This window comes from Dreissena polymorpha, chromosome 15 (genome assembly GCF_020536995.1).
Source record: "Dreissena polymorpha isolate Duluth1 chromosome 15, UMN_Dpol_1.0, whole genome shotgun sequence".
Classification (NCBI taxonomy): Eukaryota; Metazoa; Mollusca; class Bivalvia; order Myida; family Dreissenidae; genus Dreissena; species Dreissena polymorpha.
The window spans coordinates 37,100,775-37,128,687 of NC_068369.1; the positions used below are offsets into that span (position 1 = coordinate 37,100,775).

The 27,913-nt window shown below is 35.3% G+C and overlaps 1 protein-coding gene across 6 annotated transcripts in view; it reads right to left on the minus strand.

Moving 5' to 3' along the window:
- Positions 1-23,193, minus strand: part of LOC127861164 (probable phosphorylase b kinase regulatory subunit alpha) — a 71,199-nt gene extending 48,006 nt beyond the window's left edge. For 5 of the 6 annotated variants that reach the window (XM_052399539.1, XM_052399544.1, XM_052399543.1 and 2 more), the window contains exons 1-13: positions 22,996-23,192; positions 18,338-18,496; positions 12,993-13,209; positions 11,507-11,589; positions 10,203-10,283; positions 9,536-9,676; positions 7,848-7,952; positions 6,008-6,184; positions 4,102-4,197; positions 3,694-3,801; positions 2,699-2,777; positions 1,987-2,121; positions 620-729 (exon numbers count right to left, since the gene is read on the minus strand). In XM_052399539.1, coding sequence (XP_052255499.1) covers positions 620-729; positions 1,987-2,121; positions 2,699-2,777; positions 3,694-3,801; positions 4,102-4,197; positions 6,008-6,184; positions 7,848-7,952; positions 9,536-9,676; positions 10,203-10,283; positions 11,507-11,589; positions 12,993-13,209; positions 18,338-18,496; positions 22,996-23,073 — 1,569 coding nt within the window. In that variant the 5' untranslated portion in view covers positions 23,074-23,192. Of the gene's footprint in view, positions 1-619; positions 730-1,986; positions 2,122-2,698; positions 2,778-3,693; positions 3,802-4,101; positions 4,198-6,007; positions 6,185-7,847; positions 7,953-9,535; positions 9,677-10,202; positions 10,284-11,506; positions 11,590-12,992; positions 13,210-18,337; positions 18,497-22,995 lie in introns of all 6 variants that reach the window. The other variant, XM_052399540.1, reaches the window with a different exon arrangement.
- Between the last annotated feature and the right edge of the window lie 4,720 nt (positions 23,194-27,913).

Below are 27,913 nucleotides of genomic sequence, written 5' to 3' on the forward strand. Positions count from 1 at the left end.
GTAATTATACATCAAATTTTCAAATAACTTATGAATATATATGGTAAAAAACATGTTAAAATGTATAAACAACAAATATTATGTTAATTCTCTCATATCTATGTTGAAATGAACATTTTTACATGCAATTTATATTCATAGACAGATTGGTTACAAAATTATTACATGGACATTCAATTGAATGTTTTGTCCATTATTACTTGGTCTCTTACAATAGCTCAAACAGTAATATTTGAATCGCTGGCAAGTTGATTCTCACTGCATGAAATTGAAGCTAACTACCATGCAGTGACATTATGCTAACATCACATATTTCAATAAATGAGTCGCGTTCTGAGAAAACTGGGCATAATGCATGTGCGTAAAGTGTCTTCCCAGATTGGCCTGTGCAATCCACACAGGCTTATCAGGGACGACACTTTCTGCTTATATGACACTTTTCGTTAAACGAAGTCTATTCTTAGCAAAAATCCAATTTAGGCGGAAAGTGTTGTCCCTGATCTGGTACAACAATTTACGCACATGAATTATGCCCAGTTTTCTCAGAACGTGACTCATATATTTCAACATATTTTTTAGTGATAGCACTGTCTTTACTTGATGAGCAATGCCAGTTTACCTGTGGTATAAATGCAAGTATCTGGTCCTGCAGTATGTAGAGCTTACTGGTTGCCAGGAGACCGATCTCACTGGACGGGCGCCCTGTCAGACCCATGCCTTTGTTCTTCCCTAACAAGTACAACCACAAACACTCGCATGTTTTGTGATATTGAAACATATAAATCATATTTATAGAAACATTATTGCATAATGATTTAAAAGCATTAGCTTATCCTCATCATAAATGGTTAGTTGTTTAAAAATATGCAAGTTGTGGTTGTTGTGTTAGCAGCCTTCTTTATTGGCTAATGGTCACTTTTCATTTGTCAATGTCTGCTCTCTGGTGTGTGGTTCTCACGAACACTGAACTTTGAGAAATCAAATCTCAAGTGTTGCAAGCATTCTCTGAGCTCAATATTAGAGCCCTGTTTTAAGGAAACTGGGCTTATTGCATGTGCTTAGTGCCATCCCAGATAAGCCTGTGCCTACTCAGGGACAAAACATTTTGCTTTTATGTTAGTTTTTGTCGGCCCTTATTAGCCTGTGAGGACTGCAAATGTTTGTCTGGGGCTAAACTGAACGCACATACAAAACCCCCAGTTTTTATTGGTGTTCTCCAGAAAAAAATTAAGTAGCCAGTTATATTTTCAAAGTAGCCGGCAACTAAGCAATATAACGGGTGTATTTGCACCATTTCAATTGATATTTTGGGAAAAGCAGCCGGCATCTAGATTGAATGTAACCGGTGAAATCGCAGGCTGCCGGTGCTTTTGGAGAACACTGTTTTTATAGAACACTGCTTATTATAATATGAGACTCAATTATAAATTGACAGCTGCATTTTTTCTACAAACTCCATTTAACAACTTGCGCCTTGTCACAAACGTGACTTATACCCTGCACTGCTTTGTCAGCTATGCTAAAGGGCAACAAGCTCAAGAATGTGTGGATCATTGGGCATGAAAGTGTCTTGCACATCTACACTTCATTTTGTTGGCATGTTTGTTTCAATTAAATTGCTTGATAAATGTGCATGTTGTTAGCTAAAAAAACAACATAAAACATTCAAAGTGGAAAAAAACTGCAGACTAACCGACAGAAAAACTCCAAACTAACCCCTACCTGTGTGTTATAAGAAATGGCAAGCTAGCAAAGTATTCCTTTCTAACTTACAAGTAAAGTGTTAATGGCTATATGCAACCTGCATACAACCAAAAAAGCCCACAAGTAACTTGCAGGCTGTTGTATTATGTTTGCTTCTTAACAGTATCTAAGGGTTGGAAGGGTCAAAACTTAAATCGTTCAAGAAAGATCTATAATTTAATTTATTTTTCTTAGGGAAAACAAATGAATATCATGCTGTCTATCAGTAAAGAGTATACTCACCAAGTAGAGAGTAGATCTGACTGAGGACCCTGGCAGGGTAGATCTGTATGGGGGCCACCTGACTCACTGTCTGCACAGCAATGCCTTGCTCGGCCATAAGGCTCTGCATCATCATGTCCTCTGCTATCACCACAACTGCAATAGTACCATACACTAACAGTTTGATCACGTTTAATTGCAGACCTTTGAGTCTCGTTTTGAAAAAACTTGGCTTATTGCATGTAGGTAAAGGGTCGTCCCAGATTAGCCTGTGCAGTCCAGACAGGCTTAATAGGGAAGACAATTTCCACTTCTATGGAATTTAAAGTTTAAAGGTGGTCAATTCTTAACAAAAATTCAGGAAAGTGTTGTCACTGATAAGCCTGAGCAGACCGCACAGGGTGATCTGGGACAACAGTTTATGCACATGCATAAAGCCCTGTTTTTCCAGAACGATGCTTGTATATTTGCATGAAAATGTTGATCATACAATTATTTTAATAAAATAATAAGTTATACAATACAAAGATGATCATCCTGTGAGCTAACACAATTTCTTTACATGCACAACCTTTAACAACACACAAATTGATAAAATAAATTGAAATAACACAACACTTGAACACCTAAGGATATTGATTATTTCAAAAAGAAAGTAGGAGGAGCCTATTTTTCCATAGGGGCTGCTTTCTAGCAACATTTTAAATGTTGTACCATGTATGACTACACCCACCTTGTACCACTACATCAGGTCGCGGCTCTGTGATAAGACGACGGTTGAGTGGGTCCAACTCTCCGGGCGATATAAATTTCTGTAAATATTGAATGTATACATAGCAAGTGCATGCGGAAATCATATGCTACAAATTCATGCTTCTTACTAGTTTTGACCAAGATCATATAGAGGATATTTGTTAGATTTGGTGGATTATTAATTTTAATTCACGAGTGATCATAGCACGAGTGAAAATATATACTTTCTATGATCACAAGTAAATTAAAACCGATATTCCACCGAATCCAACAAATTTTCTTTTTATTTTATGCTTTTTTTTACAGTTTATATACATTGTTAAAGAGTTTAACTAAAGAATTTCACTGGGATAATGATGTCATTTTGTAAAAAAAATGACGTTATTTCACAGTGAAAAATAATGATAATTTTAACTGATAATTTTCACTGTTTGAAACAGTGAAATTATCAGTTTTAATTCACTGATATTTCTCTATAAACCACCGGAAAGCATAAAATAAATCATAGTCATCATTCACATCTACCCTCATTAATTGATTATTCTTAATTATAACTGATACTCTCAATTAAGAAAAACTAAAAATTAAATAATTAAATGCACCTTTTCAATTGGTCACAGACAAATATTTACATGCAAAAAGCATAAACAGTGACACACTGTAAACTCTGATAGTTAAAGTCAACTTAACTAAAATTTAATATGAATAAATATGAGCCTCACTGTGCATGTTTGTAAAGTATTGTCCCAGATTAGCCTGTGCAGTATGCACAGGCTAATCAGGGACAATACTTTCTGCTCATATGGAATGTTCATTTAAAGAAAGTCTCTTCTACACGAAAATCCATTCTAAGTGAAAAGTGTTGTTCCTGATTAGCCTGTGCACACTGTACAGGCTTATCATGGACAACACTTTACACACATCCATTAAGCCCTTTTTTGTCAGAGTGAGGCACATATCAAAACCAAGGACTACCTCGTCAATGAGCCTGCCCAGTATGAAGAGAGACTGGCCCCACAGGTGGAGCATCTTTCCTGTACGCTCCCTTTTCTGACTGTCCCTTGACCGGATCTCCATATCAACCTATCAAAACCATACTATATATATTTTTTAAATGATTTGTACTTAATAAATAACGTCCCAACAACTCAATATCTACAGAGCACAAAGGAACCTATGAAGTTGACTCTTATAGATTTAAATGACTTAACAATGTTTAAACGATTTTGATTTAATAAATAACGTCCCAATTACTCAATATCGACAATGACAATAAAAGTCCTATCAAATCGATTTTAATGATTTCAAAAATGACACGTACTTGACCATAATAAATGTAATAGTCAATTGTTCGATTTCACGTAAAGATCAACACTGCCTTACCTTGTCTTTGGGTACTGAATACATCTCAGGCATATAGAGGTTGCCATCATCTGTTCTTGTGATTACTGGGTCTAACAGGGCCTTGTACTTCTCTACCTGAGATATAAAAAAAAATAAAAAATTATTAACATATGTTTTAACACATCACTACCTAATATTGCTAAAATTTTACACAAATACTGGGATTTGTTCAGATTATCAAACAAGGAAAGTGTTAAGTCTTTACATTCATTTAAACCTAGTTTGGCCTATAAAAGACCTAAGAATATACATAACAGCCTTGTAAGATGTTCAGTGTCTTATAACAGCACTGATATTCATTTATCGGGTCAATGTAACCGACCAAGATGTACACATTGCAATAATATAAACATATGTTCAAGTTTCAATAGTAGTGTTACTGGTTTATCGTATGATTTACGCTATGATGTTGATTGTACTTCGCGCAATGTTATATATCTTATTACCTGTAAAAATTGTAATAAACAATACGTTGGACAAACTAATCAGAATGTTTCCCGCAGAATGAATAGCCATACATTTGATACTGCTGTATGACATATAGAACATAAACATAATTTACAAATACATTTGATGTTTGTCTATTACTATGTTTTTTTATAAATTATATTATTACTAATAGACTGTTGTATCATCACTGATCCATCTTTGTAATATGTATTATTATGTACTATATATTTTTCCGCCAAACGACGTTACGTTATTGTATGACGTTGACATCACTTCCTTTGTATTTGTTTATATTAATGTACTACTGATTAAGGCTATGGCCGAAACATGTTTAGTACCTAAGACATTTTAATAAACAGTGAGGTGTTTGTACGATTTAATTTTATTTCTACCTGAGATACAAATAGAAAATGTAAATTTAAACAAGCCCCACTCTGCATAAAAAGGGCTTCAAGCATGTACACAAAGTGTCATCTACATTAGCCTCTGCAGTTCACACAGGCTAATCAGGAATGACACTTTTAGCTTTATAGGATTTTTTGTAAGTAGTATCTTTAAAAAAAAAGATCCAGTCAAGGCGGCAAGTGTCGTCCTGATTAGCCTGTGCAGGCCCCTAAGCAGGGACCATACTTTCCACCTAGACTATGTAATCTGGTAAAACACTCATTGAGCCCAGTTTTTGAAGAACACAGCTAAAATGATTTTGTGACATTACTTCAATTAGACAATCTGTTTTTTTTCAACTAAACACACCCGATTGGACAACACATATATTGCAGATCATATGCATGACGAAAAGATTAAGAACAACAATTTAAATCATAATTTAATTTCATGAAATGATACCCAGTTGCAATGCTAATTCACAAATACTATTGAAAAAATGTCACCAACAAGAAGAGTTAAACTAAAAGTGATCAAAGATTCAAAGATCAAGTTCACTGGACTTTACTTCCAATTTTACCAGCTGCCTTACTGAATCTGTATTACCCCTTTAGATGCTGTCCAATATTAGGTATGCCCATTGCTGGTTTGGTATTCCTGTTACAGAGGATGTCCATAATCAGGTAGGCAACTCACTGATTCTGTATCCCCCTAATAGAGGCTGTCTAAGTATAGGTAGGCCCTTGACTGATTTGGTATTCCCCTTACAGAGTATTCCATAATCAGGTAGGCAACTTCCTGATTTGGTATCCACCCTAACAGGAGCCATCCAGTATGAAATAGCCACCTAATAATGTATTTCCCCTATAGAGGCTGTTCAGCATAAAGTGGGTCCTTACTTAGATTCCGTTTATACCCTTTAGAGGCCATCCAATATGAGTTATCCTGATTTAATATTCCCCCTAAAGGATCCATCCGGTATGAAGGTGCCCCCTTACTGATTCAGTATCCCCCCCTGTAAAGGCCATCCAATATAAGTTAGAGTCCTTACTGATTCAGTATCACCCCTATAAAGGCCGTCCAGTATGAAGAAGGCGTAGAACATTGGCCACTGGTTCTCGATCTTCTCAAAGGCCAGTAACTCCCAGGGCTCGTAGTGCAGTCTGTTTGGGTCCTCACGGGCTGTCTTGTAGCCATCACGCAGGAAACGGCGGCAACCATAGTTACCCTACAGTATTATTGTGGAGGATTATTAATATTTACATCACCAGGTGTGTATATTAATAATGTTTGTATTGCAAATTCTACTATTTAATTGTCTATAAAGACCAATTTTTTTGTTAATGTTGGGATCAGTAGAAAACCTGGTAGGTGCAGCTGTTTGCTTTGCACAAAAACATTAACCATTCCTAAGCCTTGCTAAATCAACTTATCTGTATTTTTAACAATAATCTAGTTTTCTCTAAATATTGGTTCATAAATAATTCTTTTTTCATAAGCAAAGTTTCAAGGAATCAAGATTATATTACAAACATAATTAATGTCAAATAATTCGTACATTATATATCAGATGTAAATAGTACAGAAAGATGAAAGGTTTTTCTCCTTAACAGGTAAAACATTTAACTATTTATTAGAAACACGTTTTGTTAACAACTTAACCATTTCTTAGAAATAAGTTTGATAACAAAATAACCACTTCTTAGAATTTAGTTTTTGTAACAACTTAACCATTTCTTAGAAATAAGTTTTGGAAACAACTTAACCCTTTCTTAAAAATTAGATCTCTTCGAACAAGAGCTGTCTAAGGACAGTGAACCTTTCTTAAATATTCATACCATAATCTATTTTTCGGTCAGTCCTCAGATATTATGACCACACAGACATATTTAAAGTTAAATACCCCGGTTAACCTATTATTGTAACTGCTTATTAACCAGTTAACTGCAAAACCTGAAATGTTAAAGTAGACTTTCTTAAAAAACGAACGTAATTTAAGATCGCTCTCGTTTAAAACATAAGCCGCCATATCAGTATTTGATAAAAAATATAAAATAGAACTAATTCTAATACATTTTTAATGCCTGTTTGATTTTGTATTTATTTATTTATCATGTAAATATTCATGTATCATTATTTTATTTTGGTTGCACCACTTCAGTTTGCGTTCGTGTTGTATCGTGAACAACAATGTTAAGATTCTTTGTTCATTTAATTTTCCTTAGTTTGAAATTTACTCTATATAAAGATATTGTCTTTTTCTTTCAAGTTAACAAAATAGAAATGCAATAGTTATTGAACTCAGCTAAGATATCTTTTAGAGTAATATTTTGATTTTTCTTTTTTCATTAAAACAAACATTGACCATGGGTGGTATTCCAGAAAAATCTTAAGTCATTTCTTAAATAATGTCACTTAAGTTAAAAATTACAATGTTTAGTATTTCTTTACTTGATAAGGAATCACATGTTTCTTTTGGTATTCCTAAAATAACATTGACATAAATGATAATGATATTATTTTGATGTAATTCTTGACGCCAAACTATTGCGATATGAAATGGAACACTTAAGAAAATTTCCCAATTTAAGGATAAGAATAAAATTTTACTTAAGATGCTTCTGGAATACGACCCCTTGTTTCTTGCAGGTTGGGAAAAAATTGATATTGAATACATTCACAAGTGTTTTTTATTTTACCTAGCTACCTAGTTTTTTGACCTCACATGTCCCAGCTTCAAACTCGTCCAAAATATCGTTGGGACAAATGAATTGACCAAGTTTCAAGGAGACTGGACAATAAGTGTAGCTTCAAGAGTGTATGTCTCAAAGGCAAAAGAAAAGTACAAAATCATAACACTAAATATATAAAGATTTTGAAGAATCTCATACCATAAGTTTATCCTCAATTTCTTGTCGAGTTTTCTTGATTATCTCTATGTCATCAACGGCAAATGCTGGAAAGCTGATCACAGATATCAAAGCTGCATCGATTTCCTATAAAACAAATTACCTGGTACAAAATTTTGTCAAGTTTATTTATAAAAAAGTTATTTGAAATTCACATACTAACCCACAATTATTTACACAACAAGAGCTGTCTCCATAGGATGACATATGCCCCCCAAAAACGCTTTGATAGAAGTTTTGAGCATTTTTCATAACCTAAACGCAGATTTCGAAACCTAAACGCGGACCCCAAGTTCAAGGTCAAGGTCAAAGGGGTCAAAATTTGTGTGCATATGGAAAGGCCTTGTCCATATACACATGCATACCAAATATGAAGGTTACATCTGAAGCCTCATTGAAGTTATGAGCATTTTTCCTAACCTAAACGCAAAGTGTGACGGACAGACAGACGGATGGACGGACAGTGCGATCACTATATGCCTTCCTTTGGGGGCATAAAAAGTGTCGTAAAAATTTTAACAACGCATGATATTACAATATAATACATATAACTTGACTTGAAAATGCCAGTAATAACTTTCCATGGTGATGCACATTAAATGAAAGATGAAAAAAAATTGTATAAAATAACAGAAACAAACAAAAAAGATATCGACTTTTTTCTTAAGATCATCCTTAAAAAAAATTATTATTGCTTAATGCATGCGCCAAAGATTCGTCTCAGGGAATCAGGGACTCCACTTACAGCTTTAGAGGAATTTTTCATTTAAGGGAAGTTGTTTCTGAGCACAATTCAAGTTAAGGCTGAGAGTGTCGACCCTGATTAGCCTGTTTGATTGAACAAGCTCATCTGGGCCAACACTTTACACACATGCAATAAGCCCCATTGAACAGGCTCATCTGGGCCAACACTTTACACACATGCAATAAGCCCCATTGAACAGGCTCGTCTGGGCCAACACTTTACACCCATTGAACAGGCTCATCTAGGCCAACACTTTACACACATGCAATAAGCCCCATTGAACAGGCTCGTCTAGGCCAACACTTTACACACATGCAATAAGCCCCATTGAACAGGCTCATCTGGGCCAACACTTTACACACATGCAATAAGCACCATTGAACAGGCTCATCTGGGCCAACACTTTACACACATGCAATAAGCACCATTGAACAGGCTCGTCTGGGCCAACACTTTACACACATGCAATAAGCCCCATTGAACAGGCTCATCTAGGCCAACACTTTACACACATGCAATAAGCCCCATTGAACAGGCTCATCTAGGCCAACACTTTACACACATGCAATAAGCCCCATTGAACAGGCTCATCTGGGCCAACACTTTACACACATGCAATAAGCACCATTGAACAGGCTCATCTGGGCCAACACTTTACACACATGCAATAAGCCCCATTGAACAGGCTCATCTGGGCCAACACTTTACACACATGCAATAAGCCCCATTGAACAGGCTCATCTGGGCCAACACTTTACACACATGCAATAAACACCATTGAACAGGCTCATCTGGGCCAACACTTTACACACATGCAATAAGCCCCATTTTGCAAGAGTGAGGCTCCAATATTTAAAAACTGAGATCTGTTTATACTGTTGGCACTTATAATACCCGTTAAAATATGGTAGGCAGTAGAAGGCACCTTAGAGTTTGACTCCCTGGGCAGCATGGAGTGTAGTATGGCCTGGCACTGCTGTGCCTCATCAGGCAGGGCATGAATCACCGAGGCAGGGCCGCCCCGTGCACCAAACAGGTCCACCTCATTGATGGCTTCCAAGGCAGCCTGTAGATACACCCGAACCAAACATTAGGAAAATGTCAAGGACCAAAAAAAACAACACATGGTGCTGCCAAAAAAGGGCAGTAGATCGCTGTATTGGTCCCTGTGGTGTAGTTGAAAGGTGTCTTTCTAGCAACCGCGAAGTCATAGGTCCCATCCCCTCTGTAGCAGTGTTCCTTTGATCTTACCAAAAGACAACAAGCAGTGGTTCTACCCAGGAAATAGACTTGAGAACACTACAATAAGCCTAAGGCTTTTGATGCAATCAAGCTAAAGTTAAAAGGTTTAAACTTAAAGCAGGGTAGACAGTCTGTTTGGTAACAATACTTTGTTTACACCCATGGTATCCGAAAGTAATATTCTAACTATTACAACTATTTAAATTGCTTTGAAGTACATGTATTTCAAACCTTTGTACTACAGGTAAAAGTACCAATATTTTACTTTCTTTTTTGGGACATCAATGGTGAAGTTTTTGGTAATACTACTTAACTTGTTTATTATGATACTTTTAACTCAAATTTCTGACCTTTGCCATTCCTATAGAGCTGGAATTCAGTTCTGGGAGCCCATGGTTGGTTTTATCTCCTCTCTCCCAAACACCATAATCCTGTTAAACACGATGATGTTAACTTGCATGGTATTGGCATTATTTTAAATCTTCAGTTCATAGCCCATGATAGGGCACACAATAAATTGAATAAACAACTGGCAACCTTAAACAATATTGACTGAGAAAAGAACACCATGAGCACAAAACTTAAGTTCATGAGGTTAACAATAATTAAATTAGAAAACAAAATTTGACAAATAACATGGACACATGTTTTATTACAATAATGTCATAAAATAGGCAATACTGAAGGTTTTTAATTATTTTTCATTCATGTATTCATAGTTTCCAAAATCTATTGCAATCTGACATCTTGATATCATATAAATATATATATGAGTCACGTTCTGAGAAAACTTGGCATAATGCATGTGCGTAAAGTGTCATCCCAGATTAGCCTGTGCAGTCTGCACAGGCTAATCAGGTACGCCACTTTCCTCTTTTATGGTAATTTTCGTTTAAAGGAAATCTCTTCTACACAAAAATCCAGTTAAGGCGGAAAGTGTTGTCCCTGATTAGATTGTGTGGAATGCACAGGCTAATCTGGAACAACATTTTACCCACATGCATTAAGCCCAGTTTTCTCAGATCGTGACTCATATGATATAAAGATATGAGTTGCGCTCTCAGCGATTTTTTTCCTTTTTTATAAAGTACCGGTAAACAGCACTTTCCCAATTACGAAAAAACTACAAATTTCCCAATTGCTGGCCAAAAAATTCCCAATTTAAGTAAAAAAAAAACAAAAAAAATAAAAAAAAATTGCAATATTTTGTTAGTTTCCCTGTGCAGCTCTATAGTTTGAACCTAGGTTAATATAATATTGTAAGCTTGAAAACATTTAGTTATCAATTTTAAAGTATTTGGGAGCTTAAAATCGAATACACCAATTTCCCAATTTGAGGGTTTCACAACTCGATTTTTCCCAATTTGAGGGTTTACACGACTCAATTTTTCCCAATTGGACCGGTACGGGTACTTTTCCTAATTGGGCAAAAAAAATCGCTGGCTCTGGGTAAATGGGAAAATTATCTTCCAAGATCAGTCTGGTAGAAGAGACTACCTGTAAACAAAAGACACCATGAAATCATAATGAGTTGTCTCTGATAAGCCTATGCGGCTTGCACAGGCTCATTTGGGATGACTCTTTACGAACATGATTAAGCCCCATTTTTCAGAGCATGGCTTATATGTTTATGTGATACAACAATAGCACTTACTGGAGTTCTGTAGGCTGTCTCAATGTAGAAAACTAGATTCTGTACAAAAGCTACTTCATCCAAGGTGTAAATAATCTGAAGACCTGATTAAAAAGCAGGAAGTTTAACACAAGTGCGCATACACAACACATAACACAAAACGGTATTTGAAAAAACTTTGGATGGCAAAGAACACCAAAAGCGGTATTAAATTATTCACTCTTTCATTTATTTATTTTTTAAATATTTGCATGATCAGTATTAACAAATTTCAACTGTTTATTCTCAGAGATAAACATTAGTTTTGTATTTAAGTAACAAATACATCCAATATCAGCTATATTCAGCTACAAATTGTGTAAAATGTATCATATTTATAATTATTAGATTAGAACAATACTTAATAGGCAGGATATCATTACCATAAAACAAAACAATCCATGCAAATTTACATTTGAACATAATCATTTTCTCTCTTTTATGTTGATATCATGCATTATGACGCTTACAATAACTATCCAGTATGTACAAAAACATTAAAAACAAGATGATATGTGTCTTGTTTTGAGAAAATTGTGCTTAATGCATGTGCGTAACGTGTCGTCCCAGATTAGCCTGTGCAGTCTGCACAGTCTAATCAGGGATGACACTTTCCGCCTCAATAGGATTTTTGCTAAGAAGAGACTTCATTTTAACGAAAAATGTCAAAAAAGGGAACTGCACAGGCTAATCTGGGACAACACTTTATGCACATGCATTAAGCCCAGTTTTCTCAGAACCGAACGCAGCCTTTATGTTCAATAACCATGTATGCCCCCAGTGGAAACCTTGTCAGTATTGATTCATTGGTCCATGTGAGAAGTCCAAGTCCAAAAGCAGGTCAATATCAAAGTCAAAATGATGTCAGGTGATGAAAGTGTATTAAGAGTGTTCATAAAGAGTGAGTCATTTTGAAAAGCCCCCAGATTTTTAACCTTCTGATAAGTCAAATCCAATCATAGGTCAATGACAAGGTCAAAATGTGGTCAGGTCATGTGAGTTAGTTGAAAGTGTTCGTAGAATAATAAGATTTCATCAGTTCAAGTATCAAAGCTTTGTAGCAAGGGGTACTGATAAAAAAACGCATTATTGTGGGCTAACAAAGAATTAGTCTAAAAATGGGTCAATTTCAATGTGAAAATGAGGTCAGATGATGTATTTGTGCTGAGAGTGTAAAAGACATTATCTTTGCAAGTATGAAAGTTTTGTAGAGAGAATATTTAATGTTATTCAAAATGTATCAATTTGAGTTAATCCTGCACGGATGGAGGGACAGCTGGAAAGACAACAACACTGACAAACGGACGGTTCATTTGCTACATGCCTCCCAGCACCTGTAGATGCTGGATGCTTAATAAAATAAGAATATAATATTTAAACTCAGTACTAAAATAGAAATCAATGTCAAGCCTTCAATTCTTTTACAAATTATTCATAAAGAAGAAATAACTGAAAATTCAAAGTGAACCTGCAGCCGTCATCTGCGCTAGGTACAATATAAACAGCGAGGTGGCGTCAATCTGCAGGTGGCCCCACTCACTGTCCCCTACCACAGTTTTCCCTGTCTGGCTGCTGTACTTTGCATGCAGGCAGTCCTTTGTGCTCTGTGTCTTCTTAAACTTCTCCAGTTTGTCCACTTGTAGCATCATGCAGCGTAATAAGCCTCTCATCAGTTTCACCACAGACTGCAATTTTGTGTAAATTATTTTATAAACATATGAGTCTTACTTTGCCAAAACAGGGCTTAATGCATGTGCAGTCTGTAAGGCTTATCAGGGACAACACTTTCCACTTTTATGGAAGTTTTCTTTAAAACAAGTTTCTTTATCAAAAATCAAAACCATGCAGAAAGTGTTGTCCCTGATAAGCTCTTGCATATTGCTATGGCTAATCTGGGACAAAACCTAACATGCATATAACCCCCTTTCCCACAGTGAGGATCATTTGTTTTAATCAGAAACTTTTAACTGATAAAATAATTTTTTACTGATGATAACAAGTCAAATTTATTAAAAATATTGTAAACTTATCTTCAATTCGTTAGTAGCAATAGCCACATGCAAGCTATATTCTTGTAAAGCTAACTCAAGAGTTGGTTGAAGAATTCACGAGTTTGATTACTTAGTACTGGTTCTACGTAAGGCTCATACTCAGATTGCCTATAATAAAAACAGTCCAGTCATCAAAATAAGCCAGATTACTTGTGATATGAAATAGGTCAACGAAAAATCTTTCAAGCATGTCTACATAAAGTTGAAAATATCAGCAAACCCTTATCAAATTTAACCACTACCAGCTTGCAGACTTAGCTGAGCTTGTGCTAATTTTCATCACTGTTAGTTTTAGGCTTAGATAAAACAATTCGGGGAAGACTTATTATGAGCCATTTAAAAAATGGGCTTAGTACATGTGCATAAAGATTTGTCCTAAATTAGCCTATGCAGTCCACATTACACCTAAAAAAGCAGACAGGCTAACAGGGCCCTTGCTACACTTTGGGGGATTGGGGCCGGGGCCCTTAGAGGGGGGAATTTCGCGTCGTTTAGGGCAAGAAGGGGAATTTTTTATGATCTTTTCACGAACTATTACAACACTTAAAATTGCTATATTTTAATGTAATTTAAACAAGGGCTGTTTGTAAACATGCATGCCCCCCCATATGGGCTGTCAGTTGTAGTGGCAGCCATTGTGTGAATACGTTTTTTTTCCACTGTGACCTTGACCTTTGACCTAGTGACCTGAAAATCAACAGGGGTCATCTGCCAGTCATGATCAATGTACAAAAAACATTCCGGGCAGTTTTCAAACCGTCCGGGACGGTTTAGGAAAGTTTTGGACCGTTGGTGTGCATAAACTGTCCGGGACGGTTTAAACTGTCCGATACGGTATTATTATGGTGTACGAACTGGTCCAAAACTATTATAAACCGTTTGGACGGTTTATAAACCGTCCCAGACAGTTTGTTAACCATTCCGAACCGTATACAAACTGTCCGAGACGGTTAAGGAAAGTTTTGGACCGTTCGTGCGCGTAAACCAATAATGCTTTACTTTGGAAGTTTTACGAGCGTAATGTAATATCGTTGTCATCTGGGGCGACGCTATTTTTCTCGGACAAAACATGAATTTCAAAATATTTAATCAAGCATTGCTGTCAAATACGTCAGAGTTAAAGATGAATATTTTAAGTACTCAAAATAAATGTATTTGCCCGCAAAGTATTTCTGACATAGATAACTAATTTCAACTTTTATGGTGCATTTGTTGATACATAGAAGGAAGCAGCTTTTAAACCGAACAGGTTATAGACTGAATAATACTTTTTCAAGTTAGCAATTGACAAAAATACCGCAAGCAAAGCCAGAGATTGAAAATGACCTAATTAGTTAAAGGAATACTGTTTTTTTAATAATTGTTTTTTTAACTTTGTGATAAAAATATACTGGACCTAACAGAATTACATTTCATCATTCTTTTTTATATATTTGATATCAAAACCTATGCTGTACTATAATTTATGCCAGAAAACCGTCCCGGACGGTTTCCAGGAAACCGTCCCGTACTGTTTTCTAAACTGTATCGGACGGTTTGTTATCCACAAAATAAATCGCCAGACGAGACAGCTTATTATAACTATTGTTTGACTATGCGTATATACAGTCGTTTCATTTTGTTTACATTAAACAATTGATAGGGCTAATCATTACCCGATAATCCCGTAAGGTCGATTGGTGAATAGCGGATTATAGTGAGTAACGGATAGGTGAAACGTTTTTTGCAAAATACTTTTATTTATGTTAAGATTTATAGTTTTCTATGAATTGAATACAAAAAGCCTATCATTATTAAGTGGATTAATGTTTTTGTTGATGTGTGTCAATGTTTACAACTGTTTCTTTTTTCGAAAGCAAAGCAAGGTCACGTTATGTACGCACCGTTTTTGTGACGACAGGAAAAGTTAAGACGAATGGTTTCTTGAATTTTGCAGATTTTGTTTGGTAAACATAATGTTCATTGATGTAATATTTTAGTATTATGTTGCCTTAACAAAAGTAAGAATGCTCAGAAACCAAATTGATGGGTACCATATAAAATAAGCATAAAAGCTGCAACTCGGGATTTAGTGAATAATGGACATGATGTGGTGACCAATATTCAGGAATGTGGGGATTGTCTCAAAATAAATATAAACTCAATTAAAGTTGTCCTATACACATGTGGTTAGCGTGTGGCTATGATATTAATTAGGGAAAACATCATTTTTAATGAAAAATAATCAAATTATAACGAAAAATTGATTTCTCTGAAAACATATTATTCACTATCAAATCTATATATATATAACAAGGTATTCAACTAAAAATGACCCGAATATAGGGTGCATCGCTTTAAACAGCCATTACTTAATCAATTGTGCAGCCATTTCCATGAAATTGGTCTTATTAAACGCAGAAATGAATTTCCTTTCTGGAAATGTACATACATTGCAATTATTTTTTACAAATGCTGTGTCAAATATCAAGAAATAACACGATACAAATGTAATCGGATAAAGACCTAAGCGATCCGGTAATGGCTGAATCAGTGTACCATGAAATTCGCGCTGTAACAAATAATATTTTGTCAGAAATTTAAAACCGCTGGCATGTTTCAATAGGAAAGACATGTGTCTATCTAGGTTTAATGGTTTAATTACTGAATGCATGGTGTTTACGTTAAAATGAGACTCAAAGTCATTAGCTATCCGTTATACACCAATCGACTGTATATTCCAGTTTTAAAGCAAACTCCGGTAAACATTTACAATACATTGTAAAAGTGCTCAAGACACACACACACACATTTGCAATTATTCTTAAGTATCAAATACATTTTGGCATTTGTTACTATTTAAAGATGTGATGAAATAAAGTCCAATCGGGGCGTTTTTTTTCCACTGAACACGCGAAAATCGCCTGACGTGATGTTCATGTTTTTATACAACACAAAATACACTAGCTATAAAAGAAACTTCAGCGTACAGTTTATATAGTATTGAAAGTCGCGCCAGTCAAAAATCATAAAACGCGACATTTAAAGTTATGGTAGCCAGAACTAAAAATACACCCTCACTTTCCATGCGAGGTTCTACATGTCTGCATAATTTTCACGCGCTTTTGATGGAGACAAAGGATTAGTCCATATAAACGGACTGCCAGAGCCTTTGATAATTTTTGCTGTCAGCTCTGGCAGCTAACCATTGGGTTATAAAGCTGAGAGTTGAATTATTGCAACTAGGCGCATTGCAACTATCAGCTAACCATTGGGTTATAAAGCTGAGAGTTGAATTATTCCAACTTAACAAAGGATATTTTAGCACTTTTTTTTTGACCGCTTGAATTTGTTAATGTCGCATAAGCATTAAAATTCGGAAGCGTGTTTCGGATTACAAATTTAGTAAAGCTCATTTGAGAATCGAATGAAACATTAATATTGTGTGTAATTAATGCAACGATAATTTGTTTAAGCGCATTACGTGCCATATCGCTTATTAAAACGTGAAAATAATAACTATGAAAGTAGCGTAAATCTAGGTTTCTACACTACACTAATGTACATGTAGATGTATATCTGTTCACACGATCTGCCGCGTACGTTCGTGGCGGATTTACTCCGCGAAAGTAGGTGAGGTTAATATAGACTCGGCATCGTTGCACGGATCGATGCTGAGTGCCTCGGCAATACGCCGCGTGAACACACGACGCGGCCGCTGCGTACTAACGATTCTTGCCGTGGCGTGACCGAGGATTTAGTTTGTTCCACGTTGGCTGTACTGTACCTATGAAGTTTCATGATCCTGGGCGTAAGCATTCTTGGGTTATCATCCGGAAACCATTTTACTTTTTTGAGTCACTGTGACCTTGACCTTTGATCTAGTGACCTGAAAATAAATAGGGGTCATCTGCCAGTCATTATCGATGTACCTATGAAGTTTCATGATCCTAGGCGTAAGCATTCTTGAGTTATCATCCAGAAACCATTTTACTGTTTTGGGTCACTGTGACCTTGACCTTTGACCTAATAACCTGAAAATCAATAGGGGTCATCTGACAGTCATGATCAATGTACCTATGAAGTTTCATGACCCTAGGTGTAAGCATTCTTGAGTTATCATCTGGAAACCATTTTACTGTTTCGAGTCACTGTGACCTTGACCTTTGACCTAGTGACCTGAAAATCAATAGGGGTCATCTGCGAGTCATGATCAATGTACCTATGAAGTTTCATGATCCTATGAATAAGCGTTCTTGAGTTATCATCCGGAAACCATTTTACTATTTCGAGTCACTGTGACCTTTACCAAGTGACCTCAAAATCAATAGGGGTCATCTGCCAGTCATGATCAATGTACCTATGAAGTTTCATGATCCTAGGCCTTAGCGTTCTTGAGTTATCATCCGGAAACCATCTGGTGGACGGACCGACGGACGGACCGACCTTCTGACATGTGCAAAACAATATACCCCCTCTTCTTCGAAGGGGGGCATAATAAATAAACATTTAATCAAAGGTTAATAGCACGATACCAGCTGGCAACATAGGTATAAAAGTAAAAAAAATATTTATTTTTTTCTTTTTTGGAGGGGGAAATTTTAGCTGAAATAGGGGAAAAAGTATACTTTTTCATGGGGGAAGCCGCCGATATTTGGCGGTAAAAAGTGCAAATCGAGGGCCCTGGCTAATCTAAGACTATATTGTATGCACATGCATTAAGCCTTGTTTTCCCACAGTGCTGCTAATATATAAATGTCAACAATATTAAACTGCCACAAACCTGTTCCAATTCATATGCTTTTGCAAGATCCTCATCTAAGTCTGCATTTTTCCTGTATGCCAGGGCAATGCCCCACACAGCCATAATGGTGTACACATTGTCTCTGACCCACGCATGGCTGTCATGCTCTGTTGTTCCAAACAAGCCAGTTATTGGGTTCTTAATGAAAGAAGAAGGAAAATTTAATAGTCAAGTGTAGAACATTTTGTATTATTAATCATGTTATCTTATAATCACATATTGCTGTTGAACTTGGTACACTCACTGAGTCACTGTAATAGTAGTGATGGTAATACTAGATCAGAATTATCAGATGAATACTTAACCCTTTGCATGCTGGGAAATTTGTCGTCTGCAAAAAAGTCGTCTGCTGAATTTCTAAAATTAGCATTTTCTTCGATTTTTTTCAAAGAATACTATCAGAATAGCAAACAGTTTGGATCCTGATGAGATGCCACGTTCTGTGGCGTCTCATCTGGATTCAAACTGTTTGCAAAGGCCTTTAAAATTCGGTTCCCGCACTGAAAGGGTTAAGCGTTACTTATGTTGGTGCTCATTTTTATTTTTCTTATGATAAGTACTTATAATACCGGTATATGAGCTAACTAAGTTACTATCACTTTGAAAATTGTAAACACTCTATGTTTTCAGACACCCTTATTTTTAGACTAAATACTTATTTTTCTTAACTCTTATTTTAAGATTCAGAATATTCCATATCATTCATGACTACATTTTCTGACATTTTTTTTTTCTCAGAAATCTCAACTTGTGTTATTTCGCCCTAAACATCACACACATGATGTAAGAACCGCGTGACGGCCATACAACTGGCCAACAAATAAGTTATTTGGGTAAATTGACATGAATTTCGGTTTAAGGCAACAGCTTTACCAAATAGCTTTTAAGATTATGCATTTTAAATGAGTAAGTAAATAATAAGTGCACATTTGTTGCATTGTATCATTTTCATTATGTCAATCAGGTTCAGTAATGATAATCAATTGTTTTTGAAAGTTAGTGTTTTGTTATTTGCTGCCACTTAAAAATCAGCTATCTAAGGTAACATGCCCCAGTCAAAACATTTTTGTGACAAATAGGCTGCAACTGTAAAGAGCAATATTTGAAGATGAAAAAGACAAGAATTCAATTACAATAATTATAATTCAACGAAATCATACAGGTAATCCAATTTCTCATTGTAGTTTGTTTAAGTTATATAATATAAAGTCCTAACTACAGAGAATTAAATGCTCACCATCAGGCATGTAAAGCACAAGATCACAATTCACTTGGTATACATGTAACGTCATATTGTCCCTAATTTTTAGAAATTATATAAATGATGGATTTTTGTGTGTTAAAATTTTCGAGAACTAAAAAAAAGAAAGTAATTTTAAGTGTCCAGAAACTTACATTAATTACAGTATATATTGGAAATGGTGTCCGTAAAGCTACGGGAGATCAGGTTCGATCCCCACTGTGGGACTGGAGCATTCTTTAGATCTCCCTAAAGACACAAAGTACTGTTCTCTCCAGGAAATGGACTTGAATGCGTAACAATAAGTCTTAGGCATTCCATGCCATGGCCGTCCTCAATAGATAGGTTTAACAGGTTTATACAAAACTTTACCAAGAAATATTTAATGATAAATACCCCAAAAATGTCAGTATTATTTCTATTCAAGACAAGAGAGCCTTAAAGATTTGTTTAAAAAGATTCTTGTTGAAAGTACTTTTAATATCACATTGAAATAAAATAGGATGAGTTTGCTACCATAGTATTTTCCATTCTATTCTAAGGATTTTAACTCTCTTTTGTTTACAAAAGTAGTTCTAAGTTGCAATAATCCAACTTCTGGCTCCAAGGGAGTTGCAAATTCTGGACGTTCAAGACATAAAATTGTAAGTCCCACATTTATTTCAGTATTCGAGTAAACCCTACCAGTGCTCCCACTAGCTTTTTTTAGTTGTAAAAATGAACTACTAAACTTTTAATCGGAACATAAAGATCTTAATGTACTCTGCGCTAAGCATTTTTATACAAAAATCATTACACCATGCTTTCCATGCTGATAACCTGACGATGTACAGATGAAGGCTAATTTTTCCGAGTTTTTATCAGCACAAAGGATAAACACGACATACATGAGCGCTATTAGTTTGAAGCTTGAAGTTGTACAAGTTGCTTTAACATTTAAATTTGGAAGTTATGTTTTGGATTACTAATTTAATTATGCTCATTTCAGAATTCCACAAAACAAGGAATACAAACCAACACTGCTAGATTTTGTATGCTTCCTAGGAGTCCCATACTTTGGTATGTTGCATTTCTTTCTGATTTTAATGCAGCGCACTGACCTAGATTATTATCTGTAAGGTCTTCATTAAAATAGATGGTCATTAATAATACGGTAACAGTTATGCTTCTGAAGCAGCCAATTAACAGCTTATTTGATTAGCAAGATGCTGTAAACTGACTTGGAGCTAGAGAAATTTACTGTATACAGAAGCTGGTGGGCGGAGTTAATTGTGTGAATGAAACCAGATTTACTGTTTGGATATGTATGTGCCGTGAATGAAAAAACAGCGTCCATGCTTATTATCGGATGTCTAAGGGACTGTGGCAGATCTGTAAAACAGAAATACAACTGACGCTTTGGGGCGGAATTTCGGCCTGGAAGTCCATAAAGGAAGCCCTACCCTTCCTAATCCTTATACAAAGCTGGATATTTTCATGTTCAAACTCTATACATTACAAGATAATTCAGTATAATAAGGATTTCTATTTTTAAAGCCAAAATATGACCAATATAGAAGATACATTACCAGATAATTCAGTATAATAAGGATTTCTATTTTTAAAGCCAAATTATGACCAATATAGAAGATGAATGTTTTAAAGAATGTCAGAAATACAAATGAAAAAGCATATAAAAAGTGAATTGTGCTGTGGTATGGGGAAATTCCCATTGAGCATGCATGAATCATGTGAATCGATGTGCGAGCATTAAGGCAGCACTGTACAAATTAATGACTAAATTTAATGTTACATCTAACTCTTTCAAGAAAGTTTTGCAAATGTGAAAGTGAATTTCCGAAAATTTTCAGTAAATTTTGCACAGAACCAAGTATTTAAAATGAGTATTATATATTGTGTAATCTAAAAAGTATTGCCAAGTTTTATTGTTCGTGTAAAAGTAAAAAAATTCTAGCCACTAATAAACATTTCTCATGTCTTTCATTTCAATCCTTTGTACTAATAAAAACATGACAAAAATTATACTTCATGTACAACATAATGTCAGTGGCAATTGTGGATTTTTTTTTCTATTAAAAACGATTTGTTCAAGCTGTATCTAAAGTGCTACAGTCCTTGATCTATGAAATGTACACCTTTCTATACACATATATGTAAGGTGGACATGCACTTGGCTGTCTGAGCGCTGATTGGCTCATACAGTTCCCTAACCACTAAGAATTTGATTGACAGCTGTTCATTAGAAAACAAGCCAGTTATTGGACTTTCATGGGACTTCCAACATTTGTAAAATTAATGTACACCTGCAAATTCTAGTAGTAATTAACGCCCAGACGCCTTCTGACGGATGTGCTGATGTGACAAGACACTTCAAACACTGAACAGTCTAACTTTTACACTACGGTCGATTGGTGAATAGAGGATTTTAGTGAGTAACGGATAGATTAAACGTTTTTTGCAAAATACTTTTATTTATGTAAAAAATTTTAGTTTTCTATCAATTGAATACACAAAGCCTATCATTGTTAAGTCGATTCATGTTTTTGTTGATGTGTGTCAATGTTTACAACTGTTTCTTTTTTCGAAAGCAAAGCAAGGTCACGTTATGTACGCACCGTTTTTGTGACGACAGGAAAAGTGCAGACGAATGGTTTCTTGAATTTTGCAGATTTTGTTTGGTAAACATAATGTTCATTGATGTAATATTTTAGTATTATGTGTCCTTTACAAAAGTAAGAACGCTCAGAAACCAAATTGATGCGTACCATATAAAATAAGCATAAAAGCTGCAACTAGGGATTTAGTGAATAACAGACATGTGGGGACCCATATTCAGGAATGGCTATGTGTGGCTATGATATTAATTAGTAAAAACATCATTTTTAATGAAAAATAATCAAATTATAATGAAAAATTAATTTCTTTGAAAACATATTTTTCACTATCAAATCTATATATATATATAACAAGGTATTCAAAATGACCTGAATATGGGGTGCATCGCTTTGAACAGCCATTACTTCATCAGTTGTGCAGTGATTTCCATGAACTTGGTCTTATTAAAAGCAGAAATGAATTTCCTTTCTGGAAATGTACATACATTGCAATTATTTTTACAAAAGCTGTGTCAAATTTCAAGAAATAACACGATACACATGTAATCCGATAAAGACCTAAGCGATCCGGTAATGACTGAATCAGTGTACCATGAAATTCGCGCTGTAAACAAATAATATTGTTTCGGAAATTTAAAACCACTGGCATGTTTCTATAGGAAAGACATGGGTCTATCTAGGTTTAATGGTTTAATTACTGAATGCATGGTGTTAACGTTGAAATGAAGTCATTAGCTATCCGTTATATACCAATCGACTGTATTTCAGAAATGCCTAGCTACCTGAAACTTCAAAATTGTCTTGTTAATAAGACGTTGGAAGTAGTCAAGCCTGACTCCAGAATTACTTCTGTTTCTCATGATGAAAATCTCTCGAAGAAACTCGGGAGATCCACTTTGAAATTATACAGTAGTTGACATTACTTACAACCTTGTTGACATTTTGGCCAGCTCTGAATGTCAAGGCCATTAGATTACTAGAAAGATGCGAATTGATGAATTTTGAAAATGAACATTACGTATTTATTAAACCTTAATCAAAGTTTGTTTCGATACATTAAAACAAACACAATTGGCATTTCAAGTGATGTAAAATACATGACTACTTTTTAGTAGTGCATACGAATATTCGCTGACACAGATCTGTCAGGGAGTTCGTCTGAAGGACACTTTAGTAAGTTTTTTCCTTTAAATGTCCGCTAGATTTTCTGTTTAAATAGAAACATTTCTTGATAATTCCAAAGTTAGTTATCAACACAATTTAATAGTTACAATTTTGAAAAGTAAGTTTTGACGGTGAAATTCAAAAATGCAATGCAATTTCGCGATGAAAACTCGGTACACAAGCTTTTAATTTACGATCTAGTTCGAAAATTCAGGTCAATTCGGCACGAAGCTTATTCGGCCTTAAATTGACCAGGCTTCTTCGGCCCTATGTTTTTATGTCCCCCACTATAGTAGTGGGGGACATATTGTTTTTGCCCTGTCTGTTGGTCTGTTGGTTGGTTGGTCTGTTGGTTGGTTGGTTTGCGCCAACTTTAACATTTTGCAATAACTTTTGCTATTGAATATAGCAACTTCATATTTGGCATGCATGTGTATCTCATGAAGCTGCACATTTTGAGTGGCAAAAGGTCAAGGTCAAGGTCATCCTGAAAGGTCAGAGGTCTAATATATATCTGGCCAAAATCGCTCATTTTATGAATACTTTTGCATTATTGAAGATAGCAACTTCATATTTGGCATTCATGTGTATCTCATGGAGCTGCACATTTTGAGTGGTGAAAGGTCAAGGTCATCCTTCAAGGTCAGAGGTCAAATATATGTGGCCCAAATGGCTTATTTTATGAATACTTTTGCAATATTGAAGATAGCAACTTGATATTTGGCATGCATGTGTTTCTCATGGAGCTGCACATTTTGAGTGGTGAAAGGTCAAGGTCATCCTTCAAGGTCAAATATATGGGTCAAAATTGCTCATGTAATGTCACTTATGCAATATTGAAGCTAGCAATTTTATATTTGAAATGCGTGTGTATCTCAAGGAGCTGCACATTTTGAGTGGTGAAGGGTCAAGGTCATCCTTCAAGGTCACACGTCATATAGGGGGACATTGTGTTTCACAAACACATCTGGTTTACACATTTTCTTTTAAACTTAAATGATTAATACAGACAGTGGGTATCGGTAAAAATGTTTTGCCCAAAATTACAGCATCTTACAGACTGTTTCCGAATTGCAAAAAGTAAAAGAGGGCTGTTTCCCATGGCAAAAAGTAACATTTTCCCCAAAAATCTGAACAAAATTTTCCCCAAATTATCTCAAACTTTTCCAACAATCTCAATAATAGGTTTATTTAGTTTATTATACAGCAATTAAATTCTCTAGAACTTTATAACATAAATTTAAAAAAGCAGTTAAACGTGTAGCTAAAGAAACTTCAGCGTACAGTTTATATAGTATTGACATACCTGTACGCTGAAGCCAACCCCGTATCGAAAGTCAACCAGAGTCCGTAACATATTTATGTCACGCTATTAATCAAAGAATGCTCATTTTTTTGGATACATTTCTACATATATTGGTGAATTAATATAAATTACTGCATCAAGGAATATTTTAAAGTTCAAATGTTTCAAATGCATCTTACAATAGATGAAAATAACTCTCATCAGTCTGAAATTCACAATTTTGACGCCATTGTCGCTTTGTCACGTAACGAGTTTTTATTTGGATACTTTCGGATCGACCTTGACATTTTATGCTGAAATTGTAAACATAACTTTCATTTTCTGAAATCTATTATTTGTGATTGACAACTTACGTCTGGTGGATTATAAGACTGATTTCAGTGTGAATCAGGTAGTTTTAAATTATATTTACTTTGGGTTTGTATTTAAACTACAATTTGTTTACAAAACAAACCAGAATAATCTAAACTACCGGGAAATGTCATTCTGAATTTGAAAACACTTGAGCACATGGTATGTTTCTAAAAATAGAAATACGTCATATGATCGTGAAATCTCCGGAGATTCTCATTTCAAGAAGTGTGTCACATTGCTGTTTTTCTCGATATGTAAGAGCAGAATAGATAAATTTAAATGTTTAAGATAGTTTTTTTGTGAAAGAATATATCAGTTACATGTAAATGTGAAAAATGTCAATCTTTCCGATCAAGTGGTTGATTTGGGCAAATAACTGCTTTAAATGCTGTTTGGACAGGTCTTGTTAACTGTCAACTTTTCGGGAATTTCTGGTTGACTTCATAATGGGGGTTGGTCCATAACTATAAAGTCGCGCCAGTCAAAAATCATAAAAAAGCGACATTTAAAGTTTTGGCAGCCAGAACTATTAACATGTACTTATAAACACTTGGTATTCTGTTTTTTTATAATCTTATTAATATTGTTTACATTTTCCCAATTTCATGTCTATCATGCAAAAAAAAACTGTGGGTATAGTCTAGATGGGCAAAAAAACACACAGACAATATCAACATTTGATTTTGCCACCCCTGAAAAACTTTTAAGTTTGATTATGTTATTTTATCATTTAAATAATTTCTGATACTTAGTGACACTACATGTAGCATTAAATTCACCTGTTTTGTTTTTTATGTCTTAATTTTCTGTCCACCTTTGATAGTTACATTTGATTGATTTGGTTTAAGACTTGTCTTTGTGATTAATTATTGGTAAAGTCTGAAGTGCAAGATTAGGCTAGCCCTAGCGGTTTAAAACCCTTTTAGTTTACCGTTTGACTGTGGTGATCCCATTGTTAATCATAGTATGGTTATATATGGTGCTACCTTATGAAAGAAGTGGATAAGAAAAGATTTCTCTCTGGTTGGTTTTTGGAGTTTAATTGTTTACTGTATTTAATCCACTGTCATTTTGTTTGTTATTTTACTTCAGGCCAAAATGAAGGTCTCTCAGCAACTTGGCAGAGAGCTTGGCCATCTTGGATATTCCAAAAGGATCATCAAATTTGGAACCTCACCATACGAACAAGTCCATTTTCCCAATGTTATGTACAGTGTTCCCAATGTTATGAAGAGAATGGCTAGACAGTTCTTGATAGTCGTTCCTCGTAAGTAATTTTTAGCTCGGCTGTTTTAGGAGAAAACCCGAGGTATTGTCATAGCCAGCTTGTCGTGTCGTGTCCATCATTGTGTCGTCTGCGTCGTGCTAAATTCTTAACATTTTGTCAAGCAGGGTTCGACACTAAGGCACGTCCGACAGACATTGTCTAGTAAGATCGGTGGTCGGGCTAGTAAAACTGCGAGCTAGCTTGTCCGACCGGTCGTACATAACAAATCTATACTGATTCATATAACTATACCTAACCGAAAACCTTTTTCTCTTAATGTGTAAAATAACTCTCGTATCCGTTATTTACATCAGAACAAAACTAGCGTATATAAATAAACGCGGAGAATTCACATGATTCATCGCTATTTTTAGACGCGAAGGAGAGCTTCCCGCAGAAATGCTTGTTTCCATTGGTCAAGTTGTCATGAATATTAATGATAATCTGACGTGTCTTAGAACTTTACATCATGTTTTTACGACTTCTATTGACAATCGGTATCATCAATGTAAACATTTTGGCGTAGCAGACGAGAGAATGTTATTTAAAGAATGGCTTTGTTCAAGATTGGATTTTCATCCGACAAATAAGTTAATAAAGAAGAATCCGACGGTAAAACTGACACAGATTATGCTGGAAAAAGGGCCTTGGAGCTGTGGTTGCATGGAGCACAGCGGTCAAGGAGGCCAGAATTTGATGACCTTGAATAAATCACCTGCTGTACAGACATCATTTATTTAACTGGTGATAAACAGTGAAATTATAACAAACAATTTATGTTGTTAAATAGTTTATTTTATTTTTACTCTTTGCATCAAAATGACTTTTTTGTGTTCACTAATTATTTACTGATAAATAATTGATTTAACAGTTACACGACACAATTGTGTTTATTTGTTATGTCATTTATGGTCTAGTAGACATCATATTCGGGCTAGTACATTTTAAGAGGAGCTGGTCCGATGGTCTGGCTGTAAAAAAAGTTAATGTCGAACCCTGTCAAGGTTTTGAACATTGGCTCTACAATCAAAATGCTTCAACCTATAACTTTGAAACTTCATATGTAGCTGCACCTTTATCAGTTCTACATGCCACACCCATTTTTGGGTCACTAGGTCAAAGGTAAAGGTCACTGTGACCTCTTAAAAAAAGTAAAAAAATCTGTCAAGCTTTCATTTATTCAAAACTGCACCCGCAGCCGAGCGTGGCACCTTTTATGCGGTGCTCTTGTTTATGCCCCCACTTTATGGGGGGGGGGAGGGGGGGCATATCGGTCAGCCTTGTCCGTCCTGCCATTTGTCACATATTTTTGGGGGGTATGTGTATCTACACAAATATTGGTAGTACAGGGATGCAATTTTTCAAATACATGTATATTAATTAGAGTGTGATCTCCATATTTTGGTTTTGAACTATTTAATTTATCCCGATTTATAACCCCATTTTTTAGCAAAAACAAAACTTTTTGTAACTTGTTCAGCACACAACTAAAATTTTGGTTTGCAGGTTTTAAACACAGCTGAAGCGTTATGACCCCTTTTAAATGAAAACAGATCCTTTTTAGCTCATCTATTTTTTGAATTTTTTTTATGAACTATTGACTATGTAC